The sequence below is a fragment of the Lynx canadensis genome, chromosome A3, assembly GCF_007474595.2.
Source record: "Lynx canadensis isolate LIC74 chromosome A3, mLynCan4.pri.v2, whole genome shotgun sequence".
Taxonomy (NCBI): Eukaryota; Metazoa; Chordata; class Mammalia; order Carnivora; family Felidae; genus Lynx; species Lynx canadensis.
Window position 1 is genome coordinate 119,290,463 of NC_044305.1, and position 16,908 is coordinate 119,307,370.

The 16,908-nt window shown below is 38.0% G+C and overlaps 1 protein-coding gene across 1 annotated transcript in view; it reads right to left on the reverse strand.

Moving 5' to 3' along the window:
• Window positions 1-2,465: 2,465 nt before the first annotated feature.
• The window catches only part of RAB10 (RAB10, member RAS oncogene family), an 81,171-nt gene continuing 66,728 nt past the window's right edge, over window positions 2,466-16,908 (reverse strand). Inside the window, exons 3-6 of the mRNA XM_030311493.1 lie at window positions 15,695-15,833; window positions 10,650-10,739; window positions 10,049-10,150; window positions 2,466-5,017 (exon numbers count right to left, since the gene is read on the reverse strand). Of these exons, the coding sequence (XP_030167353.1) occupies window positions 4,934-5,017; window positions 10,049-10,150; window positions 10,650-10,739; window positions 15,695-15,833 (415 nt within the window). The 3' untranslated portion in view covers window positions 2,466-4,933. The remainder of the gene's footprint in view (window positions 5,018-10,048; window positions 10,151-10,649; window positions 10,740-15,694; window positions 15,834-16,908) is intronic.

The following is a 16,908-nucleotide window of genomic DNA, read 5'->3' on the forward strand; positions in this document are numbered from 1 at the left end:
ACTTGTAGGCCACTAAACCTTAATGGCGGGAATTTCTGAATTTTGTGCCAGAGATTTTTTCCTTAGCAACCATTCTCTTTAAGATGTAACAAGACTACACACCTTTTTACCTCCGTGCTGGAAATCTCAGACCTAAATTCAGTGTCCCAGAAAAGCTTGTATGACTTAATCTTATATGAAGTTATACCGTACTAGTCATTTGTTACAAACGATCTCAAATCCACCTAAGAATTTGGCAAAAACTATATCCAGCTACCTTCCTTCCCTTCTCCTGTATTTTATTTCACCATTACTTGTGGTAGCAATTCATAAGCAACCCAGGTCCCTCTCAAAGTCTACCCTTAGAAAGCCAGTTAAGAGAAATGTGAAAAGCAACTGCCTTATTGTTGACCTTCAGGCTAAAGACGTCTGGAAGGAGGAGGAAACATAAAATTGGTCGGGTGGCAAGGGGGAATATAGGTTTAAACTAACAAGGACTTTACTCTGTTAGAAAAGTGTCAAGGTTAAGCTCAATGGTTAACATTAGCTCGGTAAGACCTGGGGCACCCGGCTGGCTGTAAGAAGAGCACGTGTCTCCTTAATCCCAGGGTTGTGAGTTCGAGCCCCGTGTTGGGTGTAGAGATTAAGTAAATAAAATTGTTTTTTAAAAACTAGGTTAAGACTACACTCCAGCACTCTTTCTGTGGGCTCTGGCACGTGTTGATCACCCCCATTATAATCACTATAACCAAACCCTAAGACTCTTATCCTGAGAAACTGGTAAAGTGAAGATGAAAAGAAGGAGCACTGGCATCACGCTTGTTTTCCAAACCCAACTCCAGCACCAACTGGATGTGCAACCGTAAGACTTAATCTGAGATGTTTTATTTTGTAAAATGGATACCATTTCACCAGGTAGTTGTGGACATAACCCAAAGAACGTAGAACCACGTCACAGTATCTATCAGACTCCTTGGTAGGCAAGAAATATTCTTTCCCTTTCACCTACTGGAACTGAAAACCCTGCATTGCCCTCTGCCATCATTTTAGCCTGGTCCTATTCAAATCTCAATTCACCTAACTTCCTAGGTGATCAATCTCTAGGACCCTCCTGCTTTTTCTCCGTTTCCAACACCTCCAGACTTGTTTTCCTCAGACACATTTCTCTCTTGCCACCTCCGAGAGCTTACCAGGATTCCCCACTGCCAATCATCGACCGGTTGGGCTTCTGGTTTCTCACGTAAGCAAAGCCTGTTACAAATTTACTTGTGGACCCTCCTTCCCCTCCCCCTTAAACAATTCACTTATTTAAGAACCAATTCATGTCCCTATTCCCTCAAAAGCCACCCCAACTATTACCCACCAACTGAACTTGCTCTTAAATATTAATACAGCACTTGAGGCGCCTGGGTGGCTCAGTCGGCTGGGCGGCCGACTACAGCTCAGGTCATGATCTCACGGTCTGTGGGTTCGAGCCCCGCGTCGGGTTCTGTCCTGAGAGCTCAGAGCCTGGAGCCTGCTGCCGATTCTGTTTCTCCCTCTCTGACCCTTCCCTGCTTTGCTCTCTCTCTCAAAAATAATAAATAAAAAAAATTTTTTAAAGTTTTAAATACAATACAGCACTTAATACCTGAATCACATCTAATTGGGTAAGCTCTACATCCAATGTGGGGCCTCAACTCATGACTCCCCGAGATCAAGAGCTGCGTGCTCCACCGACTGAGCCAGCCAGGCACCCCTAGTTGGCTCTTACGTCTGCTTACCTCATTACTGCTTTTGCTTTCTAAACAAAATCATACACTTAAGGGCAGAGACCATGTTCTATCTTCCCATACCAATATCAAAAAGAGAATCGTGGGCCTCATCCTAGACGTACAAAACAGAGACAGTTGGAGTGAATAGGGAATCATTAAAAACACTCTCGGGGGCTCGGGGGCTCCTATCAACATCGCAGTAGGAGAAAACTACTCATTACCCTGCCAGCAGAGATCATCTCGTCAACATTTATCTCTACTAATAACACCCTAATACGGGATCAAGCGTTTTCTCTCTATAAAACAAAGCTGTTGCTGATGGTTCACAAAAAAGGAAATACTTTTTTTTCGGACAAGAGGATGGTCACTGCCGCAGCAAGTGCTCGGCCCTCCAGCGTGGGAGCCCACCGCAGTGCCCCCGGGGAGTCTGCTGCGTTCGGTGGCAGCTGGCCTTCGGCAGAGTCCAGCGCTGTCAGCCGCAGAGGGACCATGACCCTAGGACCGTGGCGTCTCTTTGGACACCAGGACGATGCTGCTTTAGTGCCCCAGAGAGCTCCGTTTTTTAAGCAGTTTCTTACCAAAGGTAGTTCTTGAACTTTCTGCCCCTCTGATACTCAGTTTGCTATTTTGCATTGTTTTCAGAAGTAATCCTCCAACTCCATAAATAAATGAAAACCAAGCCACACAGTTGGAAATCAAGTTTTGTTTTTATATGAACAGAAGTAGACCATCTAGAAATATTTCAGTTTATTTAAATTGTTAAGTAGAATATGAAACCGAATTTGTAGCTAGTACCAGAGAATGGACTTAACTGTTTGGTGTTTAATGAGAACAGCTTCTACACAGGATCCCAAGAGACTTACAGAAAAAGGGGCAAAGCCCTAATATTAAGCAAATAAAACTCATGTTTCAAACAGGTTATACAAAAATTGATTTATACTCCATTTCCCTTTTTTTTTTTTTGATATTTAGAAAGTGCAGATTTAACAAAAGGTAGCCATATCCTTTCTATGTACAATGCCGATTATAATTATGCAAACAACAAAACTGTCAGTCTGTTACCCAAAAATCCCAGTGTTTAGCTCTCAAACCTTAAGTCACTGAATTGAATCAGGATTAAAGAGGGTTAAAAAATAAAAAAGCTATTGCCACATTCCAGATAAAGGAAAGCAACACATACATTAAAATTAATCTAACGACAGTAGGTTTAACCTATAACTTTTCGAGAAGCTTAACCTCATTTCATTATTATTTTTAGTGGAAAATTAGGGATTATTTGGCAATGCTGCTTTTACTAGTAAACAATGATAAAGTCAAGTGAAGGAAAAAACCTAAGAACAACCACCAGTGAGGCATATAAAATTGTTTTTAGGGCACTATCTGAAAAATTCATGGATGTTCAGAGCAGATACGTCCCTATGTTGGTGATGTGAGCCAAGAGGGCATTAAAATGCTACCCACGACACAGAAAGACTTTTCAATGGAAGCTGCTGTCCTAAACTCAGCCTCTGCTAGAAATGAATCATGCTATTCACAATTATTTCAACAAAGGTATCATCTTAGGATGCTAGCAGCGTAGCAAACTTAACTTACCCTATCCTGATAAGCAATGAAGCGAAACTAGAAAAATGAAGTGAAAAAGGACAGGGTTAGAGATAGCCAGAGATCTGATCTGTACATGAAAAGCCTTTTGTTGTCCTTTTCCCAAATCCATGGTAATACAAGTTTTCCAAAGGGATGTGAAGATAGGACTTAAAATTAATAATACTCTAAAGTACTTCTAATCTTAAGGTAAAGACAACTTAACACTGAAAAAGTGTTCTTCAAAGGCCAAATCTCAGTATATTTGGCAAACATGTTAATAAATCTCACTCCTCCTTCCCACCTTAAAAAAAAAAGAAAACCAAACAAACAAACAAACAAAAAAACAAAACAAAAAACATAACTTTTACTGGGCTACCAAACTGCTAGAGGAGTTGCCAAAATGGAGACTCTTCAAATTTAGGTTAAGAGATTTATTCTAGGAAAGTGAATAGGCTATACACCTAATTAGAAAGACAAACCACAACACCCTCCAAACACTAGTGCATGCAATTAACTCTTCCATTTCATAAACTCAATGGATAGAAAGGGAACAGAGAGGGAAGAGGAGCATGAAGTAAAAGAGCTGATGAAGGAACCTGGGGCAGTTTTAGGGGAAAGAGAAAATGAGGGAAAGACATTAGATAGTAGTAGGCAGTTAGAATTTCTCTTTCAGTTTACTTAGCAAGTTAAATCAGTACTTTATGTTAAACTTGAAAAACCTACTAGTTTGCCCCTTTCATTTTTAAATAACTCATACCATTGGGTGGTGGTGGGGGGCGGGGGAGCAAATAAAGCAGCATGCAGGAAGACAGCGAGGAGAAAGTGGCCAAACAGAAGAACTGGTGGCAGGAACAATTTGAAGTATCAAGGCCACTTGAAATTAAGACTCAGCAAACCAAAGCTATCATTTCTGCATTACCCTTTGTCCTCAGTTAACTACTTTGAAAATTATAGCCAAGCAAACCACAAACATTTGAATGGTTTATGTTTGGATGATATGTATGTCTCCTGCACATGCTTCCACCAAAACAAAACAAAACAAGACAAAACAAAACAAAACAAAACAAAACACAAAAGAAAAACCAAAGCGGTTCCTTTCCACATAAGGCACAGGACAAAATTAATCCCATTTACATATTCAAGGCGAAAATGAGTGTTTTCCTGGCTTTTGTTTCTTTTGCTATCACATGTCTATAGATTATAGGGACTCAAGCACATTATCCATGACAGAAAATTCCACTGTTGTACAAAATAAAATTGTTAATTCTAACTTTTATTCTTATACAATTTGCAGAATAGAGTTGAAATGATTGCTATAGGTTTTAATGTTGATAAGAAGAACTGGACTATAATACAACTGAAATGCAGTGGTGAGCTGAGCAAGTACATTTAAAAATGAAGTCACAGACATGATTTTTCTATACATTTTTTTTTGGAAGAAAATTATAAAGTCAGCAAGCAGTCACAGATGAAAGAACAAATAAAATAGGTGGATTGGATAATTAAGATGAGGAACAAAAGTATCTGTTTCGAGTTAAAAATGGACAGAGTGGTTTATTTTGCAGCAAGAGGAGCCAACAGGGTGGTGGATGGCAACTGACGGAACAGGAGGATGTTCAGCAACATTTGCTCTTCCAGCCTGTCACGCCTCCTCCACTGCTGATATCTACATTCTCACTGTTGGGCTCTTTTACAGGGGTCTGGAACACACACACAAGGAAAGTAACCCATGAATAAACACTGCTATGAAAAAATCAAGATTCAACACAAATATTCTCATAAATGTAACAAAACGTAATTGCGGTCACATAAGATAGGTGTTCTCTCCCACGCAAAAAGTAAACATTTGGCAGCTTTGTTTCTGATCTACATTTTGCCTGCTCACTCCAAGCTGTGAATGTCTAGAGGCCTCCTGGCATCCTTTTAATAAAGCTTCCAATATCCTTTCTGCTGTTTGCACAGAGGTTTTTCTTAGCCCTGACCCCTGAGTGTTTAGGACTTAAAAAGCATTATCAGGCAAATGTACAAAACCAATGTTGGGTCGAGTCTAACCTCAGAGAAGTGAACCAGCCCTTTTCTGTCTAGTTAACTTGCCTTTTGAGACTGAAGCTTGTGATACTTTACCATACCTTTAAAAAGGCAGTCTCAACAATGATATGCTAACATTAAGTGGAAGGAAATGGGTGGGGCAGAACACAAAGTTGTAGAATTCATGTTAAAGATGGACACAGAAAAAAGTCAAAAGGAGAGACATCAAATGTCAACAGCAGTAACCCTTAGGTAGTGGGGTTGAGTGATTTTATTTTCTTCTATGAATACTCCTGTATTTCCCCAATATCCTAAATAGTACTTTTAAAATCATAAGAGTATCATCTTCTCAATGGACAGCCTACACTCTATGTATGAAAGGAACATTTTTTAGCAACAGCTTGTATTTAGTAAAGTATACAATTTTTTTTTGTTTTTTTAATGTTTACTTTTTATAGAGACAGAACACGAGCAGGGGAGGGGCAGAGAGAAAGGGAGACACAGAATCTGAAGCAGGCTCCAGGCTCTGAGCTGTCAGCACAGAGCCTGACACAGGGCTCGAACTCACGAACCACAAAATCATTACCTAGTCGCAGTCAGATGCTTAACCGACTGAGCCACCAAATCTTAACTGTGCTTAGTATATAATGTGAAACTATCAGATCAAAATCTAGAATGTAATACTCCCAGAAGGCTCCCTTATATCCCTTTCTAGCCAGTACTACCCTACTAAACGTAACCAGTACTCTCATTTCTGTCACCGGAGATTAGGTTTTTTTCTGTTCTTGACCTTCATATACACGGAACCATGTTTTATGTATTCTTTTATGCATGACTCCCTTTACTCAGTATCAGTCTGGGAAATGTATCCAGATTGTTTTGTGTGTTAACAGTAGCTCATCATGAGTGAAAATTTAAAAGCTAGGGTGTAACTGGGAATATATTCTCTCCTAGAAACAATATAAAGTTAAGGTAACCCAGGGGGGGAAAAATATTTTAAAGGCATGTAGACCAAGAGAAATCTGCTTAACTAATACTGAGGTGAAATTTCAACTTGCACTTCGAGGTCACCTACCTATTCTCACTGCTTTATGGGATTCTTCTCCTCATTGTACGTTATAGCTACAAGCTTTGCATTTAAAAAACCTTTGTGAGTTTTCCTGAACTAACTTTATTCCTATTGCAGATCTTGAGAAAAATGAACAGAAGAGAAAGAGGTCAGTCAGCACCTCGCCCATAGCAGAAGAATATGATTGCACAGGAAATACTCTTTCTCTGGTAACTTCCAGGTGTGGGTCAGTTAAAAGTACATGGGTGCTTAAAAACAAACAAACATGGGTGCTTGTAAGCAGGGAGGTCACTATATCTATTCACTTAGCACTTCATTCACAGTCCATCCCTTCACAATTTAACTTAGAGCCTTGAAAGAGACTCCCTAAAAAAGGGAATTATTCTATGCAGAGCAAAACATTTTAGAGCCAAAAGTATTAATCAAGTTTATTAAGTACAACTCCAAGCTGTTCCCAGCCAAGAATAAGAGAAAGGCCAATAACTACATTTAAAAAGTGAGGGAAAGAATAAAAGAAGTTTACAGAAAAGGAAATACAAAAGTGATTGTTAAACAGATTCTTTAAAAATGCTCACCTTACTCAAGAGAGCTGCAAATTAAATCCACCTTTGTTTCTTGTTTTTAAACCTGTCAGGTTGGGGAAGATCTGAAGGTCTTACAACCCACTATGTGGTCAGAGTGTGAGTAAACAGATGTCCCCATACACTGCTAGCAGGAATGTTAATGGGTACAACCCTCAGGACAGCATGTGGCGCCATGTATCACAATTATTAAAAAACACGTATATTTTCTCTTTGGCCACTTCCAGGTATCTGTCCTTCATATATTTGCACATAATCATGTACTTAACAAAATGATTTAAATACAGGATTATTCACTGCAATACAATTTATGAGATCATAAGGTTGAAAATCACTCAAATGTCCTTGAGAAAACCTGTTTAATTATGACAAATCAACTCAAGGGAGTAGCATTCAATTATTTAAAAAGTGGACTTTACGTATACATTTAAAGTGCCAAACAGTGTACACGCTGCCTTACCCAAAGAGTGGGAATAAAAATATATTCATATTAACACCTATATTAATAACTAAGAGGTTAAACTGGTTACCTGTGGGGGAGAAATGAGGAGTTGGGGGAATGCAGTGGGAAACTTCTCTGCACTTTCACTCTCTTTATTTTAAATGTTTGAACCATGAGAATGAATTACCTAGTCTAATAATTAAGTTAAAAAAATGGTTTAAATTGCTTTCACTCTGAAGTTAATTTTTCTTGGAGCACCTGGGTGGCTCAGCCAGTTGAGTGTCCGACTTCAGCTCAGGTCATGATTTCGTGTGGGTTCAAGCCCCACATCAGGCTCCATGGTGACAGTGTGGAGCCTGCTTGGGATTCTCTCTCTCTTTCTGCCCCTACCCTGTTTGCTCTCTCTCTGTCTCTCTCTCAAGCATCACTCCTGTTTCCCATATTCCAATGTAAAACAAGTTCATGTTTGATGTTTTAACTCATAACCTGACCACAATGAAAAGCATTATGTACGTGCATAGAAAAAAAGTGTAACCTCACATTTGGGCCTGCCTACATGGGGAAGACTCCAGACTGAGATCTTTCTGTATTGGTATATCCATACTTTTGAGCCTTTAATATGAGAACAAGGAAAACCTATTTCTTAGGGAAACAGATTATATGATTATATAAGCATTTTTTTTAAATTCCAAGATTAGTGAGAAGTTGAGGGCTACAGTATGGACAGAAAGAAATCAGAAACCATGGAGAAAACTAAAAAATCCAGAAAGAGAAAGAACACAAAAGAATATTAACAAGTGTTACGGTAAATCTTATGGGTACTGGAATAATTTTTCACTGTGACCCACAAAGCCCTGAAATACAAAGTATATTATCACTAACTTAAAAAGTATTTTGTGGGGCACCTAGGCAGCTCAGTCCATCTTCATGATCTCGCGGTTCACAAGTTCGAGCTCTGCGTTGGGCTCTGTGCTGACAGCTCAGAGCCTGGAGCCTGCTTTGGATTTTGTGTCTCCCTCTCTCTCTGCCCCTCCTCTGCTCGCGCATGCTCACATATGGTCGCATGCTCTCTCTCTCTCAAAAATAAGTATTTAAAAAAATTTAAAAAAAAATATTTTTCTATCCCTGTTATTCCCTTCATGTAACTAAAAATGCAAACATTTTGGGGTGCCTGGGTGGTTCCATTGGTTAGTTAACTGTCTGACTCCGGGTTTCGGCTCAGATAAGGATCTCCCAGTTTATGAGTTTGAGCCCTGCACTGGTCTCTGTGCTGACACTGTGGAGCCTGCCTGGGATTCTCCCTCCCCCACCCTCTCCGCCCCTTCAGCGCCTGTGCTTTGTCCTTCTCAAAATAAATAAACTTTAAATTAAAAAGTACAAACATTTTTCCTTGTCCACCTAGTATTTTACTTTCATAACTGGTTTTTCTTATTTTTTAAATTTACTGTTTGTTTTTCTTCTTTTTGATGCTACTGTAAATGGAATTATATCCTTAACTTCATTTTTGTTAGTTTGTTTTACAGTCACTCTGATAGCAATAACTGATGACTTTTTTCCAGTTTGAACACACAATTATAGTTGACAACTACATTTTGCTATATACAAAAGTAAGTTGTTTGATTTCTCTGAAATTTCACTAGATTTGTATTTGAGATACCATTTCTATTACACCTTGTGTTTTATATCTATGTATGTATATATATACACACACATAAATTATATATACATAAATGATAAATTCCAGGATTGGTTTTTTGAAAAAAATATTATTTCAATTATAAAAATAGAAAAGTTACCAGAGCAATTAAATTTTCTCCTATACAATGCTTGCTTCTCCTATAGGATTTGTGTAAAAACAGATTTGTTCTGTTTTTATGTGCATTTAAATGTACTATAGAGTGAATAGAGAACTCAGGATTCATAACCAAATCTGTGTATTGTATCTAACCATCTGAGGAAAAATATGAAAATCAGATTTCCCAATTTTGCTACAAGTTACTTGTAGTGGTGAGTTTCACAAATTAAACCCAGAAACTAATCTTGAGGCAAAGTTAATTCCCTGAGATTTACATTTTATCATTTTTAACACATCACAGATTGAAATGATTGGCTAAAAGAAATATAGAGATGGATTTACTGTATTTATTCAGTATATAACAGATATGTGCCCTTTACTGGCATATCTGAGAAATGACTATATAGAAAAAAAATGAGTCTGTACAAATCACCATTAGCTTAAATTTTAAGAAATTACCTATGGAAATGCAAAGAATGTATTAAGAGAAATGAGTCCAAAAGTAAACAAAAGAGCCACAACACCATGGACCGGACAAAAAGTTGAAAAATCGAGCATGAAATTAGGGACCTGAGAGTCAGTGTGGGAGTTCAGAACAGTGTTACCACTGACCAGAAGCCACAGATTTCTAGTGGCTCTCTGTTCTCCCCAGGTCCTACTTCACTTTGGAGGGTTAGATGTTGGTGATAGGTAAACAGTTACGAACAATACCACCCAAATCTAATTTCTGTATGTTAATCTAGTACTTCAAAAAAGACTAAATGCTCAATTGTGACACTGGCACCTTAGAATTCAAAAGTAAAAATACGATCTTACCTTTCGAAGGATATCTTCAGCTAATGTGAGAAAAGCCTTTTCGATGTTTATATTTGCTTTTGCACTAGTCTCAAAAAATCTAATACCATGCTCCCTTGCAATCTAAAACAGAAGCAAAAGGTCATCATAAAATTATCAAGCATAGGGTGCTGACTGCTGACGTTAGTATCCTGGAGGAAAAAATATTATTCTAAAGGCGGCAGTCTCTACTAGGTTATATAAAACAAAGTTATTTCGATGGGTCAAGATTCAAATGGTCAAGTTCTTTCAAAAATAAATAAGTAAACAAAAATACTAAAAGAATCCTCTTCTCACTTCAGGAGTTTACTTCAGATAGCCTAAGTGAGGTACTTAAAGTCTGAAGTTTAAAAATTGAGAACCTCTTTGTAATTTAAATAAGGTTAACAATACTACCACCACAGGTTTGATTCTCCCATACATGTTGGACTGAAAAAATTCACTCAAAGGATAAACTACTGTTTCCCACAGCATTTATAAAACATTGTGAATAGCTCAGCATCCTCCATTACCAGTACCAGCCGATCTAAAGCAATACCATCTTTACAAAGAAAGCATATTAGTTTCATTCAGAGCTTTTTACCTGTTCTCCTTTTCCTTTAGGTACAACTCTTTTATCATCCATATCACATTTGTTTCCTAGTAACATTCTTTCCACATCTTCATTGGCATGCTACAATGGAAAAAATTTTAAATTTACACACTACCACCAATTATAGCTTAATATTCTCTAAAAATGACTTTATTTTTCTCAATTTTCAGTGTCATTTTTATAATCTGAAAGTTTTAAAGCAATCGTCCTGAAATCATCCCCATGCTAAGGCCTACACAAATTCATAAATTACTTAGAAAAAGAAACACAATCCCTAATATTGCTGTCAAATATTATTTTCCCCCAATAAGAGGCTGTATAGTTTCTAATATATTCTCACCAAAAGAGGAGATTTAGGCAAAAGATCTGAAACTGGAATCTCTTATGCATAATCTAAATCCAAGAAGGATGATGATTTTGGAGAATATGTATTACCCTGTAGAAGCCTTAATTATAAATTCTATAGAGACCTTAAAATCTCAAAAAGCTATACTGCTAGGGTGCCTGGGAGGCTCAGTCACTCTTGACTTCAGCTGAAGTCATGATCTCACCACGGTCTGAGAGACTGAGCCCCGCTCTAGGCTCTGTGCTGACAGCACAGTGCCTGCTTGGGATATTCTCTCTCCCTCTTTGCCCCTCCCCTACTTGCGCATGCTCTCTCTCTCAAAATAAACATTAAAAAAAAAAAAAAGCTATACTGCTAGAGCACTGAAATCCTAGTAACATCTTTTGCACACATAGAAAAACCCATCCCTAAAATTCATATGTAATCTCAAGGGACCCTAAACAGCCAAAAATGATCTTGAAAAAGTACAAAGTTGGAAGATTCATACTTACTTCCTGCTTTCAAAACTTATTACAAAGCTACAATAATCAAAACAGTGTGTGCCACTGGCATAAAAAAACATACGCAAATAAAACAGAATCCAGAGCCAAGAAATAACCCCTTGCATGCATCTGACAAGTGCTCTGACAAGAGTACCAAGCCCATTCAATGGGGGAAAGAAGTCTTTTCAACAAATAGTGTTGGGCATACCAAATATCAATAAGCAAAAGAATGAAGTTGGGACCCGCAACTTACACCATATACGAAACTAAATTCAAAGTGTATCAAAGGCCTAAATATAAGACCTAAAACTGTAAAACTCATAAAAGAAAATACAGGGGAACAAGTTTTATGACCCTGGATTTGTTAATGGTTTCTTGGATACGACACCAAAAGTATAGACAACAAAGGAAAAAATAGGCAAATTAATATTTCATCAAAATTAAAAACTTGTGTGTGTCAAAGGTCACTACCAGAGTGAAAAGGCAACCAGCCCCCGGAATACCAAAAGTATTTGCAAATCATCTATCTTTGGCCCAACACACCTTTCTTTCCCTGAATGTCTCTGCAGCCAAGGTACAGGTTTTCTAGATAACGGAGTAATTTGAGATTTGATTGGTCTTAAATTCAAACCCATCACATTCTTTTTGACTAGCCCCATTCTTTTCTGGGTCACTTGTACTCATTTCTTCACGTCTCAGCATAAATGTCATTCCTTATATCGAGAGGGTTTGGCTATTCTGGGTCCCTTCCATTTCCATATGAATTTTATCTTCCAATTCATAAACATGAAGTATGTTTCCAATTACTCAGATCTTCTTTAATTTCTTATAACGTTTTTTCAGTATTTAAGTCTTGTACATGTCTGGTTACATTTTTCATAACTAGTTTTCCTCTTTTGTTTTTTTAATTTATTGTTTTTCTTCTTTTTGATGCTACTGTAAATGCAATTATATCCTTAATTTCACTTCTGGATTTTTCACTGCTCGTGTATAGAAATACAACTGATTTTTGTATACTGATCTTATTTCCTCCAAGCTTACTGCGTGTGTTTATTGGTTCTAACAGTTTTATTTTTTGGTGTATGTGTATGGACTCCTTAGGGTTTTCTATATACAAAATCTCATTATTTACAAATATAGTTTTACTTCCCAATCCGGGAGCCCCCTTTTTTTCCTCTGCCTAATTGCCCTGGCTAGAACCTCCACTACAATTAAGAATTACAGGTGGCATACTTCTCATTTTCTTAGTTGCAGGGGGCAGGTATGATGTTGGCTGTGGGATTTTCACAAACATCTTTTTTTATTAATCATTTTTGTTAATTTATTTATTATTGAGAGACAGAGAGACACACAGTGTGAGCTGGGGAGGGGCAGAGAGAGGGGGAGACACAGAATCCGAAGCAGGCTCCAAGGTCTCAGCTGTCAGCACAGAGCCCCACGCAGGGCTCAAACCCACGAACTGTGAGATCATGACCTCAGCCAAAGTTGGTCGCCTAACCAACTGAGCCACCCAGGCACCCCACAGACATCTTTTATTAAGCTAAGGAGGTTCTCTCCTATTTCTAGTTTGTGGAGTGCTTTTATCATGAAAGGGTGCTGGTTCTTTGCCTCCTATCAATATGGTATATTACACTGATTGATTTCTTTTTTAAGTTTATTTTATTTTGAGAGAGAGAGAATGGGGGGAGGGGGGAGAAAGAGAGAAAATCTCAAGCAGACTCCGCACTGTAAGTGCAGAGATCAACAAGAGGCTTGAACTCAGAAACCAAACCGTGAGATCATGACCTGAGACAAAATCAGATGCTTGAACCAACTGAGCCACCCAGGTGCCCCTATACTGATTGATTTCTTATATTAAACCACCTTTGCATTCCTAAGTAAATTCCTCTTGATCATGATATATAATCCTTTAGAAAATGTTGTTGGATCGGGATACCTGCGTGGCTCAGTTGATTGAGCGTCTGACTTGGGCGCAGGTCATGATCTCACCGTTCATGAGTTCGAACCCCACATCCGGCTCCAGGCTGACAGCTCAGAGCTTGGAACCTACTTCAGATTCTGTGTTTACCCCTCTCTCTCTGCCCCTCCCCTGCTCATGCTATGTATCTCTTTCTCTCTCACACAAAAATAAACATTAAAAAAAAATTTTTTTTAAGTTTCCTTAAAAAAATAAAAATGTTGTTGGATCAGTTCAGCTTCTTTTCATTTAGTTAAAGCTTTAATTTCTACAAAAAAGTGAAAATTAGGCAGCACCATTCTTCTTTGAGATAAGAACTCCTTTAAAAAAAAAAATGTATATTTATTTTGAGAGAGAGAATGAGCAGTGGAGGGGCAGAGAAAGAAGGAGACAGAGAATCCCAAGCAGGCTCTGTGCTGTCAGTGCAGAGCCCAACACAGGGCTCAATCTCAAGAACTGAGAGATCATGACCTGAGCGGAAATCAAGTCTCAAGAGTCAGATGCTTAACAGACTGAGCCATCGAGGTGCTCCCACCAATATCTTAGATGGCTTATATATGTCAGTTATGTATCTTAACTCTCATGTTGGGAAACTTAAGCCATCCAGCCTTAGTTAAGTATGTAAGGCTGTAATATAATAAAAAACATATTTGGTCCTTCTCCCCTGGCACAATACTCCTAATTTCCAGAGTGACAGATTGTCTTTTGTTATTCGTAACAATGCCCTTTCTGCTTATCTAAGTTTATGTTAATGAAGACTAGGGCAGAGGGTGCCTACAGAGCTTCACAATGGAAGGTGGTCACCAGAGGAACCAAACATGTAATTAAGGAATTGGAATTTCAGCCACTCCCCTATCTCCCATGAGGAGAAGGGACTAGAGATTAAGTTCAATCACCAGAGGTCAATGATTTAAGTAACCATGCCTATACAGTAAAACCTGGATTAAACTCTGAAACAGTGAAGTTACGGCACCTTCCAGGTTGAACAAATCAAAATACCCAGAGGGTGCCATGTCCAGAGACGGCTTGGAAGCAGTGTTCCCCAACCCCAATACCTATATGCCTATGCATCACTTCCATTTAGCTGTTCCTGTACTGTATCCTTTATAATAAAATAATAAATGTAAATACAGCACTTTCTTGAGTTCTGTGAGACATTCTAGCCAACTACTGAGCCAAAAGTGGGTCCTAGGAACTCCCAAATTTGTAGCCAAGTCAGAGAGAAGTGAGGGTAGCCTGGGGAACCAGGATTTAACATTTGAAGGAAGGGCAGTCTTGTGTGACTGAGTCCTTAAACTTGTGGAGCCAGAATGGCATTGAACTGTAGGACATCCAGTTCATGTCACAGAATTCAGAAAACTGGTTGCTGTTAGAACAACACTGCACAGTCTCTTTATAAACTGCTCCTACTACACATGCTACTTGGCTGAATCATAAAATAAAGGCTAAAAGAAATCGAAAATGGAGCCTTTTGTGTCAAAAATCTGTGAACTGTTAACTGATTATTAAATACTAACAGGCTTCTCCTTGAAGATTTATTGTAGCGATGGAAAAGGTAGTAATGAGCTGTTAGGACTGGTACCACTGAAGATACCATGATCTTGTGTCTAATGCTGGCTTAAGCCTTGATCTTCATGTACCTAGCCAAAAATGCTTTAAAGAGTTATTAGTCTTAATGAAATTAAAAGTCTAGAAGGCAGCACTAAGACATGAAAAATAATTTCAACAAGAAGCTACCTATGCTGCAGCACAGAACCAGACACGCTTTGACACATATTTTACCTTATAAAAACTCACATGTTCACATGCAATGGTATGGTTCTATTTTCTTGGTTAGGTTTTTAACACATTACTACTCTGTATCTTTCAAAATGTCTAGAAGTGATATGACCTTTCTGTTGTTTTTAAATTACTACTGAAAAAGGTAGTAATTCATTCATTCATTCAATAAAAATTCACTGAGAAATAATTCATTTAGAGAGAGCTGTGTAAAACCACTGGTAGCTTCTATGTGGGGCCATCTTAGAAGATGGCTGCATAAAGGTTTTGGGTAAGTTAGTAACTGCCTTGGACAGGGTTCTAGACAGACCCAAAACTTTAAGACAAAGGTAGGCAAAATATAACATTAACCTTTAAAAAGGAGAAATAACTAATAAAGACAGTACATTATATACTAAACATCAATTAGAATATTTATTCTTAACACAAAAATGTGTCTTTATAAGGGGTTTATACAATTTCTAGGTCTTACCTCATCTATGTTTCTAAGCCATTTGCTGATGTTTTCAAAACTTTTACCATTGGTGATGTCATATACTAGCATGATACCCATTGCTCCTCTGTAGTAGGAGGTTGTGATGGTGTGAAATCGTTCCTGGCCTGCCGTATCCCTGAAATAAACAGCAATAATTTGTATTGAGCATTTTGATATTACTACATTCTAGATAAAGGGCAAAACAGAATGGTTTGGTAAGAAAAACACAAAAATCCATTATATGCCACAAAGCAAAACTGAACCACTCATTTAACTCTTAGATGTTAATAATTCTGGTTTATTCTTAAGAATAAATATATATAACTTTTTTTTTAGTTAAAGAATTTAATGACCTACCTATACTGGATGAAAATCTGGAAGGGAAAACAGTAGAAGAATGACATGTAAAACTCTTGGGAAATTACTTTAATATGAACACCAGCAAGTGTAATAAAAACTCTTAAAATTCTGTTTTATTCAGTGATCTAGTTCCATAATGTAATACAAAAGCATGTGGAATGTTTAGAACATTAAAGGACTACACCGTAGTACAGCCACATTTACCCATTTAGAATCATTTACAAAATGTTATAACTTCATTTTTAAGTTAACAAGATGGAAATATGTAAATAGTATTTTTCAGTTCTTTCATGTCAGAGATCTAAGATCTATATTTTGCTCCTGTAATTTCCCCCTTATTTGCATCACCTATATCTTCCTTTTATAGATCTTTCTCATCAGCATACATACATGCTTTAGTATCCCCTATCTTTTAAAGTTTATTTAAGAGACAGAGAGAGAGAGAGAGAGAGCGAGAGAGAGAGAATATCCCAAGCAGGCTCCATGCTGTCAGCACAGCTCCCCGATGTGGAGCTTGAACTCACGAACTGTGAGATGACCTGAGCCAAAATCAAGTTTCAGACACAACCAACTGAGCTACCCAGGTGCCCCCTCTTTTTTTGTTTAAAGTTTTATTTAAACTTTATTTATTTTGAGAGAAAGCACGGGCAGGAGAAGGCAGAAAGAGAGGGAATCCCAAGCAAGCTCCACACTATGAGCACAGAGCCTGACACGAGGGTCAAACCCACAAACTGTTGAGATCATGACCTGAGCTGAAATCAAGAGTCAGACGCTCAACCAACTAACTGAGCCACCAGGTGGGCTCCTTATCTTTCGTAAAAAAGTAAAATTAAAACAAAAAAACCCACTCT